We start from the raw sequence: 14,279 nt of genomic DNA, 5'->3' as shown, positions 1-14,279 counted from the left end.
TCCATTACCATCCCACATCAGTCATCCTTGCTGCAGAACATATTGAGGGCTGCCTCAGAAGCCTAATAATTGCCATTATTGGTTCATAGTTGTTTATTTCTATATCATTTGAAATGTTTAAAAATGCTTGAAAACTGCTCTACTCATTGCAACTCCATTGGTCATCAGATGTAATGGGTGATGCATATTTATTTTTGTTTTACCTCCATGGAAATAATTTGGAGCTAGAAAGTGTGTAGTTATGGCAAATGAACTTCAGTAGACTCCAAAGCGAGATGGAAGTTTGTGTTACAGCTTTCATGGAAAAATCAGGCTTTCTGGAAAATCTTACTGAAGTGTAAGGATTTATGCAATAACCCAACTTAGCTTCATTATACTGTGAAATTTTTGTTGGTCTTGTTTGCTCATATACAAAGATTTAATCTTTTATTCAATGGCATTTCAGCAGTTTAACAAAGAATAAACGTGCACAAAATTGTGATTTAAAAATAATAGTAGTAGAGCATGCCTCAGAAGACAAACAAATCAATCTCCCAGCATGTCTAGGAAGTAAACTAAAATGAGAGAGCAATTCTTGCTTCTTGTTTTCAGAATGTTCTGGTTCATAGCTTGATGGTTCTGCAGGGTTTTTTTTGGCTTATTGAGTCATAGGACAAGTTGCAAGTGTGACTGCAGTTGGTTGAAAATGTTTTACTTCCTGCTCCTTCATTTTTGTGTTGAAAGAACTGCAGTGTCTGCCGCAGTGTCTGTTGCACATAAGAACTGCAGTATAAAATGAGGATTACGTCAGGGGCAATAAAAAGGTACATTAAGCTGCATGTTAGGAAGAAACTTTCTTCTTTTTTTAATGAGTCGTAGTGAGGGAAAGAGATGAGGCAACCTGCTACTACTTCCTGCTCACTTCTTAGCAAAAGCCTGCTAAAAGCACCTGGTATAATGCCAAGAACTATTAATCCAAAGCACAGTGCCCTATTTTTTCATTCTCCCTTCTTGTAAGTGCACTCTAGATATATCTGAGAAATTACAAGCAGTAAGATGAGACATGCTCTCTTGGTTCACTTACTATACCCACATTGTGAAATACAGTAGATGCTCCTGCGTTGAAAATGCCTGGACAATGACTGCTCTTTATAGTTCTAAAATATCCCTTTCTTTGAAGTATCTTCTCTGTTTCTTCTTTACTCAAATTCCTTGCTATTAACTTTGTTGCCTAAGTAGCCTAGTCCTCTATACCCATTTATAGTGTGCTCCATCACAAAAATAAATATTGAAATAATGCTGCATCTGTTCTTTTGGTGGTGAAAACATTGCCCCAAACACCATAGTGAATGAGACTTTGAAAAACTGTTTAGCTGGTTTCTTTGGTACATTGTGTCTTGGAGAATGCTGGGAAACAGCATATTTTTTGAAGGATCCATGTAGTTGGCTATTAGGATTTCAGGAATCTTTGGGCTACAGAAGACATGTTGTATTTACTTGAGTCTAATGCACCATCAAATCTAATGCGCACCTCAGTTTTCGGAACCTTGAAACCCAAAAAAGGATTTGCTGGCAAATGTAAATGTGTCATTGAATCTAATGCACAGCTTAATTTTCGCAGTGTAATTTGTCCCCAAAAAGGGGGACATTAGATTTGAATAAATACGGTAATTGTTTAGAGGGAAATCTCCAGACAGAAGGGAGGGCATAAGACCTTCATTCTTTACTACAGCTTGCTGCCTTTGTTCACAGTTGATCATGTTGTTCCTGAGCCTGAGTCCAGCCTCATAGAAGCATATGAGAAGTGGCGAGAGTGGGGTGATGGGAAGGCTTGCTGTGACTACGCCCTGAATGTGGATATCACCCACTGGAGTGACAGTGTCAAACAAGAAGTGCAAACACTCATCAAAGAAAAAGGTTTGTCAATGCCAGAGGCCAATCCCTTGACTTCCCACATTCTAATTGTATGTTAGAATATATAGTGCATGATTCTGTCTTAACAGACGTGTGCTGAGATTTGTTGGGTCCAACCACAGTTTTCTTACTATCTCCTTTGGGTTGTATTAATTGTTCCCCAGTTGTATGATAAGTAACTCTTGAATCTACATGATAATTATCTTAGTGTAGAAATTTGCTTACAAATCATAGTGCTGATGTTATTTGGTATTGCAATACCAATACATCAACTGACTCAGTCTCTTTTTGCACGCTTTCTTCCAGGCTACTAAATCAGTGTGATCCTGAAAGTGTCCTCTCGTGTTTGTTAGAGTTCTATAAGTGGCACTCCAAAAGGTGGCCGCATGCCCAGTAAATATTTTCCCTTTTCTTAAGCTTTTTAAAGATTCAACAGAGCTTTGGCTTGATAACTCCAGTGTTTCAGAGAATCAACTAACAGGACAATAAACAGAAAATTTCCCTTTGCTGTTGGCTCTTGCCAAAGATTCCCATTCCATTATGTGTGAGTAATTCCTCACATGACTAGTGGAGTACCGATTTAGAATGACGTGAAGTAGAGAATAAAATCTTATTTGCCAACTTTTCTTCTTATATAATCTTTTGCTTTAGGTGTTAACTCTTTCATGGTTTACATGGCCTATAAGGATTTGTACCAGATGTCAAATACAGAGGTAAGAACTAAACTGTTCAAACATGCTGTATGCATTGCTTATCATCCTTTTTAAAGGGTTAATACTGTGTTTTAATTTGTGATTTTGAGCCTTCTTGGTGGCCTTATGTAGGACTAAATGCCAGGACAAAAATTAACTTACCAGTAAAAATGTCTGTGATTGATTTGTGACGACTACAATCTAATCACAAATCCCGCCCCTCCCCATTTTTTATGAGGGCTACACAGTATCTCACAAGACATCTGATTAAGAGGCAACAACAGATGTAAGTGTAGCTAGGAATCATAGGCTTCAGCCAGTAGTCCTTTAGTGTGGACATCTAGTTCCTTCTCCTGAGCTCTCACTATTTTTCTTCCTTATTCTTATTCTTAAGTGGTACAGTAGTTGACTTTGAATTGGTAGCTCTTTCAAAGTCCAGTGCTAATAACAATAAATAAAGAAATAAAATATCTGCTAATCAGAAACATGCAATGTTGAAACACATGTTTTCTAATGTTGGCTTTCTTGTTAATTTCTCTTTTTCAGTTGTATGAGATATTTAGTTTCTTGGGAGATCTTGGAGCAGTAGCTCAAGTTCATGCTGAAAATGGAGATATCGTTGCACAGGTGATGTTGTTCTATCTTCTCTTTGACCAAAGCACATATTGTAAACAGAAATAATGTATGTATACTACTGTAAGAGTGTAACATGACACGCTGTACAAATGTATTCTGAGAGAGCCAGGTGGGTCCTTAGGTCCCAGCCAGGTAGAGATTGTAAATGCCTGAATTAAGTTTCTGTCCTTAAACTGGAAATTCTAAACAGTTAAGTAGGATTACCGGCATGTTTTCTGAATACTGTATAGTTTGTCTTATGTCTTCTGATTAACCAGCAGAGCTGGTAATGTACCAAAATTCTGGGACTTAGTTGTGGGCAAGCATATTATCCAGATGTACCTGGGTTTTGCAGATATTTATCAGTGGTTTTAAATCTTTATTTCAGCACTATAGTTCTACTATATTGTTTTGTTCCAAAAAAATTTTGTAAATGCTAGCTTATGTAAAAGCTTAATAAGTTTTAAAAAAACTATAATAAACTGACAGCCAAGGCTATATATAACATTTAACTACAGTCAGTCCTGTATTAGGATAGGTTAACTACAGTAATCCAAGCTCTGGTAACTACACATTTAGACTTTGCTCTGTGCAACATATTCAGATGACTGTAATGTACTCAGATTTTCTCCTTAATAACAATTCTTAAATCTGTTTCTTAACTGCATTCTATTTATATTCTTTAGGAGCAAGCTAGGATGCTGGAGATGGGAATAACTGGCCCAGAGGGCCATGTACTTAGTAGGCCAGAAGAGGTAAGATGTCACAGATGAATCAACAAACACTCTTCAGACAGTTTGTTGCTGCTGCACACTCAATTTTGCAGTAGACGGTTTAAGTTCCCAGTGCTAACATGAACCAGTGCAGTTCCAAAAGCAACCCACAAGTCCTGTCTGGGCAAACTGGGCTTTCCATAGCACATTCCTGCAGCTTTGCTTTTTATAGTCTTGAGAAACAAGACAGTGAAAATTAGGTTAGGGTAATTAAAAGCACTCTAGCAGTGCATTTGCATTGTAAAATAATTGTCTAGAAATTTTCCAGTGTCTCATTTCTGCTTAGGGTCTATGACTTGTTAAAGTCAGGACACATTCAGCAGTTACAAGTTGGAGTAGAGGGTTTCCTGATTAAGAATCACTTTCAAGATGCTAATTGGATTGCAGCTAATATTAGCATCCAGGTTCTTTTTTATTTGGCCTATTAATCCACATTTTAGTTTAAGGCTGAATTTTATACTATCACTTGTGGTAATGAGGGTTGCTTTTTTGACAAGAGTAAACACCCTTCATACATTCCTAGTGCTATAGTCAGGGCTGGCCATGTTAGTTCTGCAGCACTAAGAGCAAACATTACTATGTTTAAATAGGTATAACTTTATACCCATAGGGAGCAGGAATGGTAGGAGTATTACATTTGCACATAATACTTTCATTACTATAATTGTCCTAAAATAGGAAGGTCAGTGTATGTTAAATGCTAACATGCTTCTACAGCTGGCTTTGGAATAAGATATCTTCCATTCATCTTGGTAGGGTGTAACACATTTTCTCTGCTTACTATATTTTTGTGGTTGGTTTTGAGGATTTTCGAGAAAAAAGGACAGGAATTCTGAAACTTATGTAAGTTGTTTGCCCAGGCAGTTGTCCCGAGTCTCTATAGTGCTGCTACTGTTCTAAGGTTGCTAGACTTCATGGACAGTCGCTTTACTCCTGACTCAGAACTGTCTGTGGGGAGGATGATGTGTTAACCACACATATGGTTTCCTTAGCACACATCCTGATGGCACATGTGGTATGGTTTTTGGACCGCAAGCCTCAGTCATTACCGAATAGTTGCAGCCATGTGGAAAACACACCACGTTGGTTATCTGGAATGTTGCACAAAACAGCCATTCAAGAATATATTATTTGGGATTCCTTTAAATTTCTAGGATAAAGCTACTCCATAATTCAGGGAAATCTGAACATGTTTGGGGTATAATTGAGATTCCGTGAGTTGTAGATTGGAGGGGAGCAAGTTGGCTGTCCTGAGACTGCAATTCCCCATCACCCTGATGTAGATCTTAATTGCATATTTCCTCTAGACTTAAAGCTGGGAAGATACACATCTAAAGCATGCTTCTTTTAAGCATACAAGACTGCACCATACTACTGTGCAAAGTTTCACATTGTTTTTTTTGTATTTGAATGTTAATTTGTTTTTCAAATTTGTAAGCAAATACATTGTTGAGCACAACACCAGTCTCCTTCCTTGGTGTTGTGCTCTCTCTCCGGTAAAGCAACAGTGCACATACATAGCAGCTGCAGCACTCCTCCGTCTTCCTCCAGCTGGCTGGTCAAGTGTGTAATAAAAGGCATGTCTTGAATCACTTGCTATGAAGTTTTTTTCATTTTCAGCAGAATTAGTTCATAAAGAATCACCTGCTATATGACAAAATGCTTAAATATTCTCAGGCTGGCTCATAACAGTGAAATAATACATTCGGATATTGCAACAATATTTTGCAAATAGTTCCGTTTTTATCCCTGTGGGCAGCAAGTGATTTTTTAATGGTTGCTCATAGCTGCCTTCACCTGTGGAACAGGGAATTGTGGTTTGGAAATATTTCAACCTTATCTTTGCTTGGAGGTTATTTATGTTTTGCATTTTCTGGTGCTTCTGATAAACATCCTTGTGCTGAATTTCCAGCATCCCAGCCGTATGGCAGTTAGGTCTCAAATAACATTAGATATTCAAGTTCTAAGGGGGTGGGGGGTGTACGTAAGCATGTTACTCTTGGCATGTCCCTTTACAATGCTGACAGATGGAATATAAATCATTTCCTCGGCAAATTGACATTAAGTAAAACAGCCCTAAGAATTGTATTCACATATTCTTGACACTTTGTTAGAGGAGAAATTGTTTCAGCATAGGCAGGTGGTTGAGTAAACAACTTTTCAAACTTTGATTCCTTGGGTCCTGTACAAGCTTGCCTACAGTCGAACCTCTACTTACCACCGCCTCTTCTTACTGTATATGGTTTGTTTCAGGACACTCTTTTATTTTTTCCTTTCCTTTTAAAAAATATCAGTATTTAAGTTGTTGGCAGTCAGAAGGTATTTTAGATTATGTCAGGCTGAACAGTGGATGATGTAATGCTCCAAAGATATCTCACTTGCTGAAGTGTTGAAAGTTATAACAGCAAGCAAGATATGAAAATTACAGGCTTCTGATGTCATGGGAGGCAGCAGAGGCCAATAGGAAGGGAAAACAGTCATCATAATTGGGTTGGAACTGCATCCTAAACAAATAACCAGCAGAAAACCATCCTCTTTTACAGTACAGCCATTGTTAAGTTACAAAATAGACTCAGGCTGCATGCCTTATTCAGTAAATAAGCTAAAGCTTTAGTTCAAAATCAATTTTAATCAGTGAGGGTTAAATTTGAGGACTGAGAGATAGGGTGATGAGGAGAAGAGAGAAATTGTAATTGTGGGTTGTACATATAATAAGAATGAAATTGGCAAATTTTGGGCTTGTAGCTTAGTTATATGGCTCAGGTGGTTTGATTGGCTCTCCAAGAGATGCATGCTGTTGCTTTTAGAACAGCTGCTAATATATTCTCAATATTAACTGTTAATAAAATTATGTACAGTCTATCACCACTAACAAATTAGTGAACTCCATTTTTTCCTTTCTGCTGCTGCTTTGGAACCATTCGTAGGCTAAACAGTCTCTCTGTGAATTATTGTATTCATTTCTATCCTGCCTTTCCTCCAGACTGGTACCCCAGGTGGCTTCTGGATAAAAATATAAAAACACAAGATTAATTATTCCTCCTCCTTTCCCCCTGTTAAATAGCTGACTGCTGTATGGAGCATATCTATCTAGCAAACACAGGTTTCATTTACTAAATGGGTTCAATAGAGAGTACAGGGTTAATGCACAAGCTGAGCTTAGATATAATAGTCTCACATAGCAGGTTGTGTTAGCTTTAATCTTTCAAGGCCCAAAATTGCTACTGTGCATGATTTGCAATGTTTTCTATCCTGCTTTTGAACGAAGGAGTCTTTGGAGAGAGAGGACAGTTGTGCAAGAAACACCCATCACACATAAAATAGAAAGTTGATACTGTGTTGGGTAGAATTTGGAAAGGTTAGTGAGGGAAACATTTTAGAATTTAATGCTTCTGCTTTGTTCAGGATTTGAGGATCATTCTTTTCTTGCTGTTCCAAACTTTCTCAAGGGAATGGAAAGGTCATGCTTTGAAGTGGAATATATTGTGTCATGCAAAGTTACTGAACTCCTTTGCTGTTTTCTGAGCTCACAGTCCCTTCTCTGTTTCAGCTGGAGGCTGAAGCTGTCTTCCGTGCGATCACCATTGCCAGCCAGACCAACTGCCCCTTATATGTGACCAAAGTGATGAGCAAGAGTGCTGCTGACCTGATTTCACAGGCCAGAAAAAAAGGTGAGTGGCTTCATCTTTTTTACCTACCCATGTTACCTTCCTTACAAGGTTTGCTAGAATGACTGTAGCCTCAGAATGACTTAAAAAAAAAAGAAACCAATATAAAAACAACTAGAATAAGGGTGACCATCTTGTGGACTACAACTCGTAGCAGCCCCAGCCAAAACGGGAGGGCCACATATTAAGCACTCTTGAACCAGAAGAACAAAAACCAATAGCACAGAAGCAGCCAATTAAAAGAATACAAAAACATAATTGAAATAGACCAAGGGCCACAAAGCTTCCCCTAAAGAAGGTTTTCATGATCCTCCTGAAAAGGAGTAAGCATGGTGGGAAGTGAATTCACTTGGAAGAGGATCCTACCATCAAGGAGGCCTGCTTATTTTAGCCTGCTTACATCAGAAGATGAGGCTCTTTATCAGCTACAGTGGAACCTCAGTTTATGAATACCTCGGTTAACGAATTTTCAGTTTATGAACTATCCTAACCCGGAAGTTAGTAAACCGAGGTGCCCAAGGCCTACTGAGCGTCCGATGCCTTCGGGGAGGCCGGGCCTTCGCTCCAATGCCTCCTGGAGGCCCGAAGTGAAGGCATCGGAGCGAAGGCCAAACCTCCCTGAAGACACCAGAGCGTCTGATACCTTCGGGGAGGCTGGGCCTTCGCTCTGATGCCTCCCAGAGGCCGGGGAGCGCTTCCGCGATGGCTGCAGCCGCAGAAGCTCTCCCTGGCCTCCGCGAAGGCATCGGAGCGAAGGCCCTGCTGCTTTAGGGGGTGTTTTTCCCCCTAAATTAATCAACTTTCCATTACTTTCAATGGGAAAGTTAGCTTCGGTTTATGAACAGACTTCTGGAACCAATTGTGTTCGTAAACCGAGGTTCCACTGTATACCTTTAACACTGTCCTTCAAAGGGGTCAGTGCTTTGTTCTTTTCTTCAGATAATTCCTTTTTAAATTCATCCAATATTCCCTTTACCAGCTCAATGTCTTCCTTACATAGTCTGTGTTTTTGGCACCATCGTGCCATCAGATGTCATCTTCAATGTCATCAGAACCCATCTGTTGAGTGAGTTTATGAATGTTAAAATGAATCTTCAGAGTTTGTTCTTTCACTCCTTGTGATATATCCTTCTCAGGGTCAATGTTAAATCTGAATAGTTTTAGGATTTGGAGTACATTTAATCTGTTATTTCATCTGGGTGAGGAGGAGAGACCTGCTCAGCCTGTCATTTTTATTAGTGATGTCACTGCTCCCCTTGGACTAGTTGACAGGATATTTGAACCTTGATTTCCCAAGTCCTAGTCAGACACTCATTTAAGGAACCCTGGGTTTAGAGCTTTAAAGGCAGTCTGATTTGTACTTGTAAGACCGGAAGTTGATGTAGTTCTTTAAGCATGGGTGATACTGTATATGCGTTATGCAGCAGGCTCTAGTTATAGCTGCCATATTCTAGAGCTAGACTAACTGAGGATGGCACTAACTTTTATAAATGTGTAACTGCTGCCAACAGAAGCAGCTACAGGCCTAGCTCCCCCTCTCCCCTTCTGTAAAATGTATTGTCCTTGCCGTAAATCTCTGTTGTTATTTTCACCATCAGGTAATGTAGTGTTTGGCGAGCCAATTGCAGCCAGTCTCGGAACAGATGGAACACACTATTGGAGCAAAAACTGGGCAAAAGCTGCTGCATTTGTGACCTCCCCTCCTCTGAGTCCAGATCCAACAACCCCTGATTACATCAACTCCTTACTGGCCAGGTTGGTAATAGCGAGAAAAGGAAATACTCTCTCTTGCAACCAGTCCTATGGAAACTGAATAATAAGATGATGCTTGGAGCTAACATAAACAGGAAAGTAGTGAACTGCACCCACTCAACGGGGGACTTTCCAGATTCTGCTTATATTGCCTTGTTCATTCGGACGATTCTGAGGTGTTGCCATTGCAAGTGCACATTTGCATCTAGAATAGCTCATGAGACAGCTTCAAACTGAGGACAGCAGTAATGCTGAAAAAGAAGGGATCTTTACTCAAAAATTAGACATATAGAAAAACAAAAGAAGTGGGTCATTTAGCACTGGGGGGTAGTTAGCTTAACTGCATGTTGGCACAGACCTGGATTAGTGAGCATCGAAAAACTAGGAATAAGGCTTTATGTTTGGAAATAGTGAGGTACATCTCACATTTCAAATTGTATGCGTTGACTGGCGACTTGGAAGAGAAGACTGAATAAACTAGGTGTGAGTTGCATTAAAACTGACCAACTTGGAAAAAAATATTTCATAACACATATGAAGTGGCCAAGTCCTGGAAAAAAGGAACCATGCCTGCTTTAAACTCTCTGCTCAATATTCTTTTGGATACAGTCTTTAGGAGGTTTGCATGCCTGTTAGTTAGCTAGCTTTTAGCAGAACAAATCTGACTGACACAAATCTCTCTGTGTAGTAAAGCAGACATATGGCACCCAAATTATTAAGAGGAGATGGAGATTATCATTGGATTAGGACTTGTGTTCTGAAGCCCAGACTGAGGCCATGAGGCTCAGAGACTCTTTGAATCAGAAAATCAGACACAGGGTCCATCTGGAAGGAAAACAATCTCTATAGTTTCCTTTTTTAGTGTTTAGAAAAGGCTTTAAGCCCCCCCCCCTTTTTTTTCTTAATTACCATGCATCCTTTCAGCTAGGTCCCCGGCAGCTAGCAGACGCCAGGAAGCAGGAAGTTTCCATGGAACTCTTTGCATAGTCTTTGGTATGATTGTTAGACCATGACCATTGTTTGTTGCTGCCCTCTAGAGCCACAAGCAGATAAATATAATGGACCAACGCAAATGACTTAGTTTCTTTGGCACTACATGAACTCTGAAACAAATTTAAGTTAATAGGTTATGCGGAAAGCTTGTTTCATACAGTGGTTGAAATACTTCGGATTATGTGGGTCAAGGTTTTGTTACATTGCAGGAAAGGGTAGAATAGAAGCAATGTAGCAATTCTTTCTGAGATGAAATCTGGATGCCTTTCCAATAAACGATTCTAGGTGTGGCTAAAGTAATAAAGTCTTTACCTTTACCAAGAAGCAGACAGACCAAGAAGCAGGTGCTTTAGGCCAGGCATCCCCAAACTGCGGCCCTCCAGATGTTTTGGCCTACAAGTCCCATGATCCCTAGCTAACGGGACCAGTGGTCAGGGATGATGGGAATTGTGGTCCAAAACATCTGGAGGGCCAAAGTTTGGGGGTGCCTGCTTAATAATAATAATAATAATAATAATAATAATAATAATAATAATTTATTATTTATACCCCGCCCATCTGGCTGGGTTTCCCCAGCCACTCTGGGCGGCTTCCAACAGAAAAATAAAACACGGTAATCTATTAAACATTAAAAGCCTCCCTGAACAGGGCTGCCTTCAGATGTCTTCTAAAAGTCTGGTAGTTGTTTTCCTCTTTGACATCTGTTGGGAGGGCGTTCCACAGGGCAGGTGCCACCACCGAGAAGGCCCTCTGCCTAGTTCCCTGCAACTTGGCTTTTCGCAACGAGGGAACCGCCAGAAGGCCCTCGGTGCTGGACCTCAGTGTCCGGGCAGAATGATGGAGGTGGAGACGCTCCTTCAGGTATACTGCACCAAGGCCATTTAGGGCTTTAAAGGTCAGCACCAACACTTTGAATTGTGCTCAGAAACGTACTTTAGGCAGTCAACCAATTTTATTTCTCTCCTCCACATAACATTTTGACACAGTATGTCGTTGAAGATTTCACTGCTGGTGGGCAATCTCTTGTGACTCCAGTATCTAATTTTCACACTGAGAGCTGGTTCTAATCATGCCGTTCTAAAAAAAATCCTGCTCACATACATTATACACCCCTGAGCATTATATTGTGGAACCTGTGAACTCCTGCAAGATCATGGCTCTCCTTCCATGAAAATGAAAAACACTTTCTGGTTTCACGGGAACTGTGGATTCGTCTTAACACTGTTCATGTGAATAGACTTGCATCAACAGACTTTCTTTAAAGCACAGTGTTGGCACTGATCTGTTGCCTGACTCAATTGTCAGCAATCAAATCAGTCTGGTGCTAGCTGCAAGAATTTTCTTGCTTCACTTTTCAAAAGCAAATAAATCTTCAGCTGAAAAAGGTTCTTGAATAGGTTTACAATGATAAATTAACAGGACTGTCTCTGTCCTAGGCTTACAATCTAAAAGGCATGACACAAAAGGAAAACAGATTTGGGGGGAGGAGGAGGAAAAAGGCAATATTGGGCATTACTATTTAGTCACATCCTGCCAACCTAGCAGTTCAAAAGCACATTAAAGTGCAAGTAGATAAATAGGGACCGCTACAGCGGGAAGGTAAATGGCGTTTCCGTGTGCTGCTCTGGTTCGCCAGAAGCGGCTTTGTCATGCTGGCCACATGACCCGGAAGCTGTATGCCGGCTCCCTCGGCCAATAATGCGAGATGAGCGCCGCAGCCCCAGAGTCGGTCACGACTGGACCTAATGGTCAGGCGTCCCTTTACCTTTACTTAGTCACAAGGTTCTTTTATACATTACTTTTCTAGTTCACATTTATACTAATTACAGTTCTGTGCCTTCATTTTTGTTGCTGCTGTTGTTACAGAGAGTGGAAACTTTCAGTAAACTACTTGGAGATAAAAGCATTCTTGTATGATTGGACTAAGCATGACTAACCAATACTTTTTGTTGCTTGTCTCTGAGCTAGTGGTGACCTCCAAGTCTCGGGAAGTGCACACTGTACATTCAGTACAGCGCAGAAAGCAATTGGAAAAGACAACTTCACAGCAATCCCAGAGGGGACCAATGGTATTGAGGAACGGATGTCTGTTATCTGGGACAAAGCAGTGGTAAGAAAAGAGGATGGGAAGTGGGGATTACAGGCCCTCTGGTTATTAAGATTGGCAGAGAGGACCCTCTTGGTAGTTTCACTACCTAGTGGTGGCTCAGGAGAGGGCAGTCTCTGTGGCAGCTCCTAAGTTATGGAATTCCTTCCCCACAAAGGTGCATCTGACACCTTCATTATATGGTTTCCAATGTACTCTGAAGATGCACCTCTTTATCCTGGCATTTGACATCTGAGATTTCTATTTTTGGAACCTGCTTTATTCCTGTGAATGTAACTTGTTTTACTTGCCTTATCTTCCTTTTATGATTCATACCCAACAGGCTACAGGGAAAATGGATGAGAACCAGTTTGTGGCTGTGACAAGCACCAATGCTGCCAAGATCTTCAACATGTACCCAAGAAAGGGCAGAATTGCTGTTGGATCAGACAGTGACCTTGTCATCTGGGATCCCGATGCAGTGAAAATTGTATCTGCTAAAAGCCACCAGTCAGTAAGTCTTTTGCCAGTCAGTAAGTCTTTTAACTTCACAAACTGACATGGCCAGTTTGTGAAGTTAAGCACAGGAATATGGGAACCTGAGCCCTGGAGAGCTTTGTCTTCTCTTCATTCTAGGTTGCTCTTTTCTGCTTCAGTCTGCCTTAGCCCACCCACATCCTCACAGAAACGAAGTAGCAAACAAAAATGAAATGTATTTCCTTATTTTTTAAAAAGATGTTTAGGCTATAGGGTCAAAGTGTTCATCTCTTGGTGGCAATAAGTGTTGGTCCTGAATATTTGTGTGTTTTCGGACCTTAGGAGGAATTCAATGCAGTGCTAAGACTATTTAGTTAGCACAAGCATTTCAGCTTGCCAGACAGAATGACACCCCCCCCCCCAAATCTGCTGTTCTTGTGTTTCATAGAGTGTATCTTTCTTTTCTTTGGTCTCAGGGTGGTTCACAGGATAAAATCAGAATACAAAACCACAGAATACATACTCACAAGAAGAAGAAGAACTCCTCAATAAAAGGGCATAGGGTGTCAGTCAAAAGATATTTTTTTAAAAAAACACACAATTTAAAAGCAATTTAAAATAAGAAGCAGTACTCTGCTGGGCAGCAGCCAGGTGGCTAGAGGCAAGAGTAGGTCTGCAGGGTAGAGGGTACCTGTAAACCGAGCACTGGTTTAGGTGGGTTGGTGGCTTGATGCATAATGAGTCTGACTCCAGTGTGTTGTAGGCAGCGGAATACAACATCTTTGAAGGAATGGAGCTACGTGGAGCCCCCTTGGTTGTCATATGCCAGGGGAAGATAATGATGGAAGATGGCAACCTTCATGTAACACAGGGGACAGGACGCTTCATTCCTGGCACCCCTTTCTCAGACTATGTCTACAAGCGCATCAAAGCAAGGAGGAAGGTAAGATAGAGAAGCCCAGTATGTAGGGTTTTAATGATGGTGTGTCTTCCTTCATACTGCTTTGTGGCAAGGGAACTGTGCACCACAGCTCTTTGTCATACTGTGAAGATGCCACCAGAAGCCCTGAGTCACATGGGAGTAGCCAGCATTGTCCCAGTTTCTGGGAGGTATCATGCTTATGTTGGGTACAGCTGTCATGCGGTCTCCTCTCACACAGCCATGAACTTCAGATATTATCTTTGTCATAGAAGCAGCCATAGAGTAGTAGCTTCTACAAATTAAGAAGAGACCCTTTCTGTGTATCAGTAATGATAAATGCATGCCTACAGTTCCTTCCTCAGAGAATTCCTTATTCCTTTATTCCGGTTGCCTTGCTTGGTAGCATGT

At 40.6% G+C, this 14,279-nt stretch overlaps 1 protein-coding gene across 3 annotated transcripts in view; it reads left to right on the top strand.

Moving 5' to 3' along the window:
- DPYSL3 (dihydropyrimidinase like 3) overlaps positions 1-14,279 on the top strand; it is a 57,678-nt gene that overhangs the window by 41,174 nt on the left and 2,225 nt on the right. For all 3 annotated transcript variants that reach the window (XM_035105320.2, XM_035105319.2, XM_035105321.2), the window contains exons 4-12: positions 1,732-1,896; positions 2,545-2,606; positions 3,132-3,212; positions 3,887-3,955; positions 7,524-7,644; positions 9,240-9,396; positions 12,355-12,496; positions 12,816-12,986; positions 13,713-13,892. In XM_035105320.2, the coding sequence (XP_034961211.1) occupies positions 1,732-1,896; positions 2,545-2,606; positions 3,132-3,212; positions 3,887-3,955; positions 7,524-7,644; positions 9,240-9,396; positions 12,355-12,496; positions 12,816-12,986; positions 13,713-13,892 (1,148 nt within the window). The remainder of the gene's footprint in view (positions 1-1,731; positions 1,897-2,544; positions 2,607-3,131; positions 3,213-3,886; positions 3,956-7,523; positions 7,645-9,239; positions 9,397-12,354; positions 12,497-12,815; positions 12,987-13,712; positions 13,893-14,279) is intronic.

Source organism: Zootoca vivipara, chromosome 2 (genome assembly GCF_963506605.1).
Source record: "Zootoca vivipara chromosome 2, rZooViv1.1, whole genome shotgun sequence".
NCBI lineage: Eukaryota > Metazoa > Chordata > Lepidosauria > Squamata > Lacertidae > Zootoca > Zootoca vivipara.
This window is presented reverse-complemented; position numbering and strand designations above follow the sequence as displayed.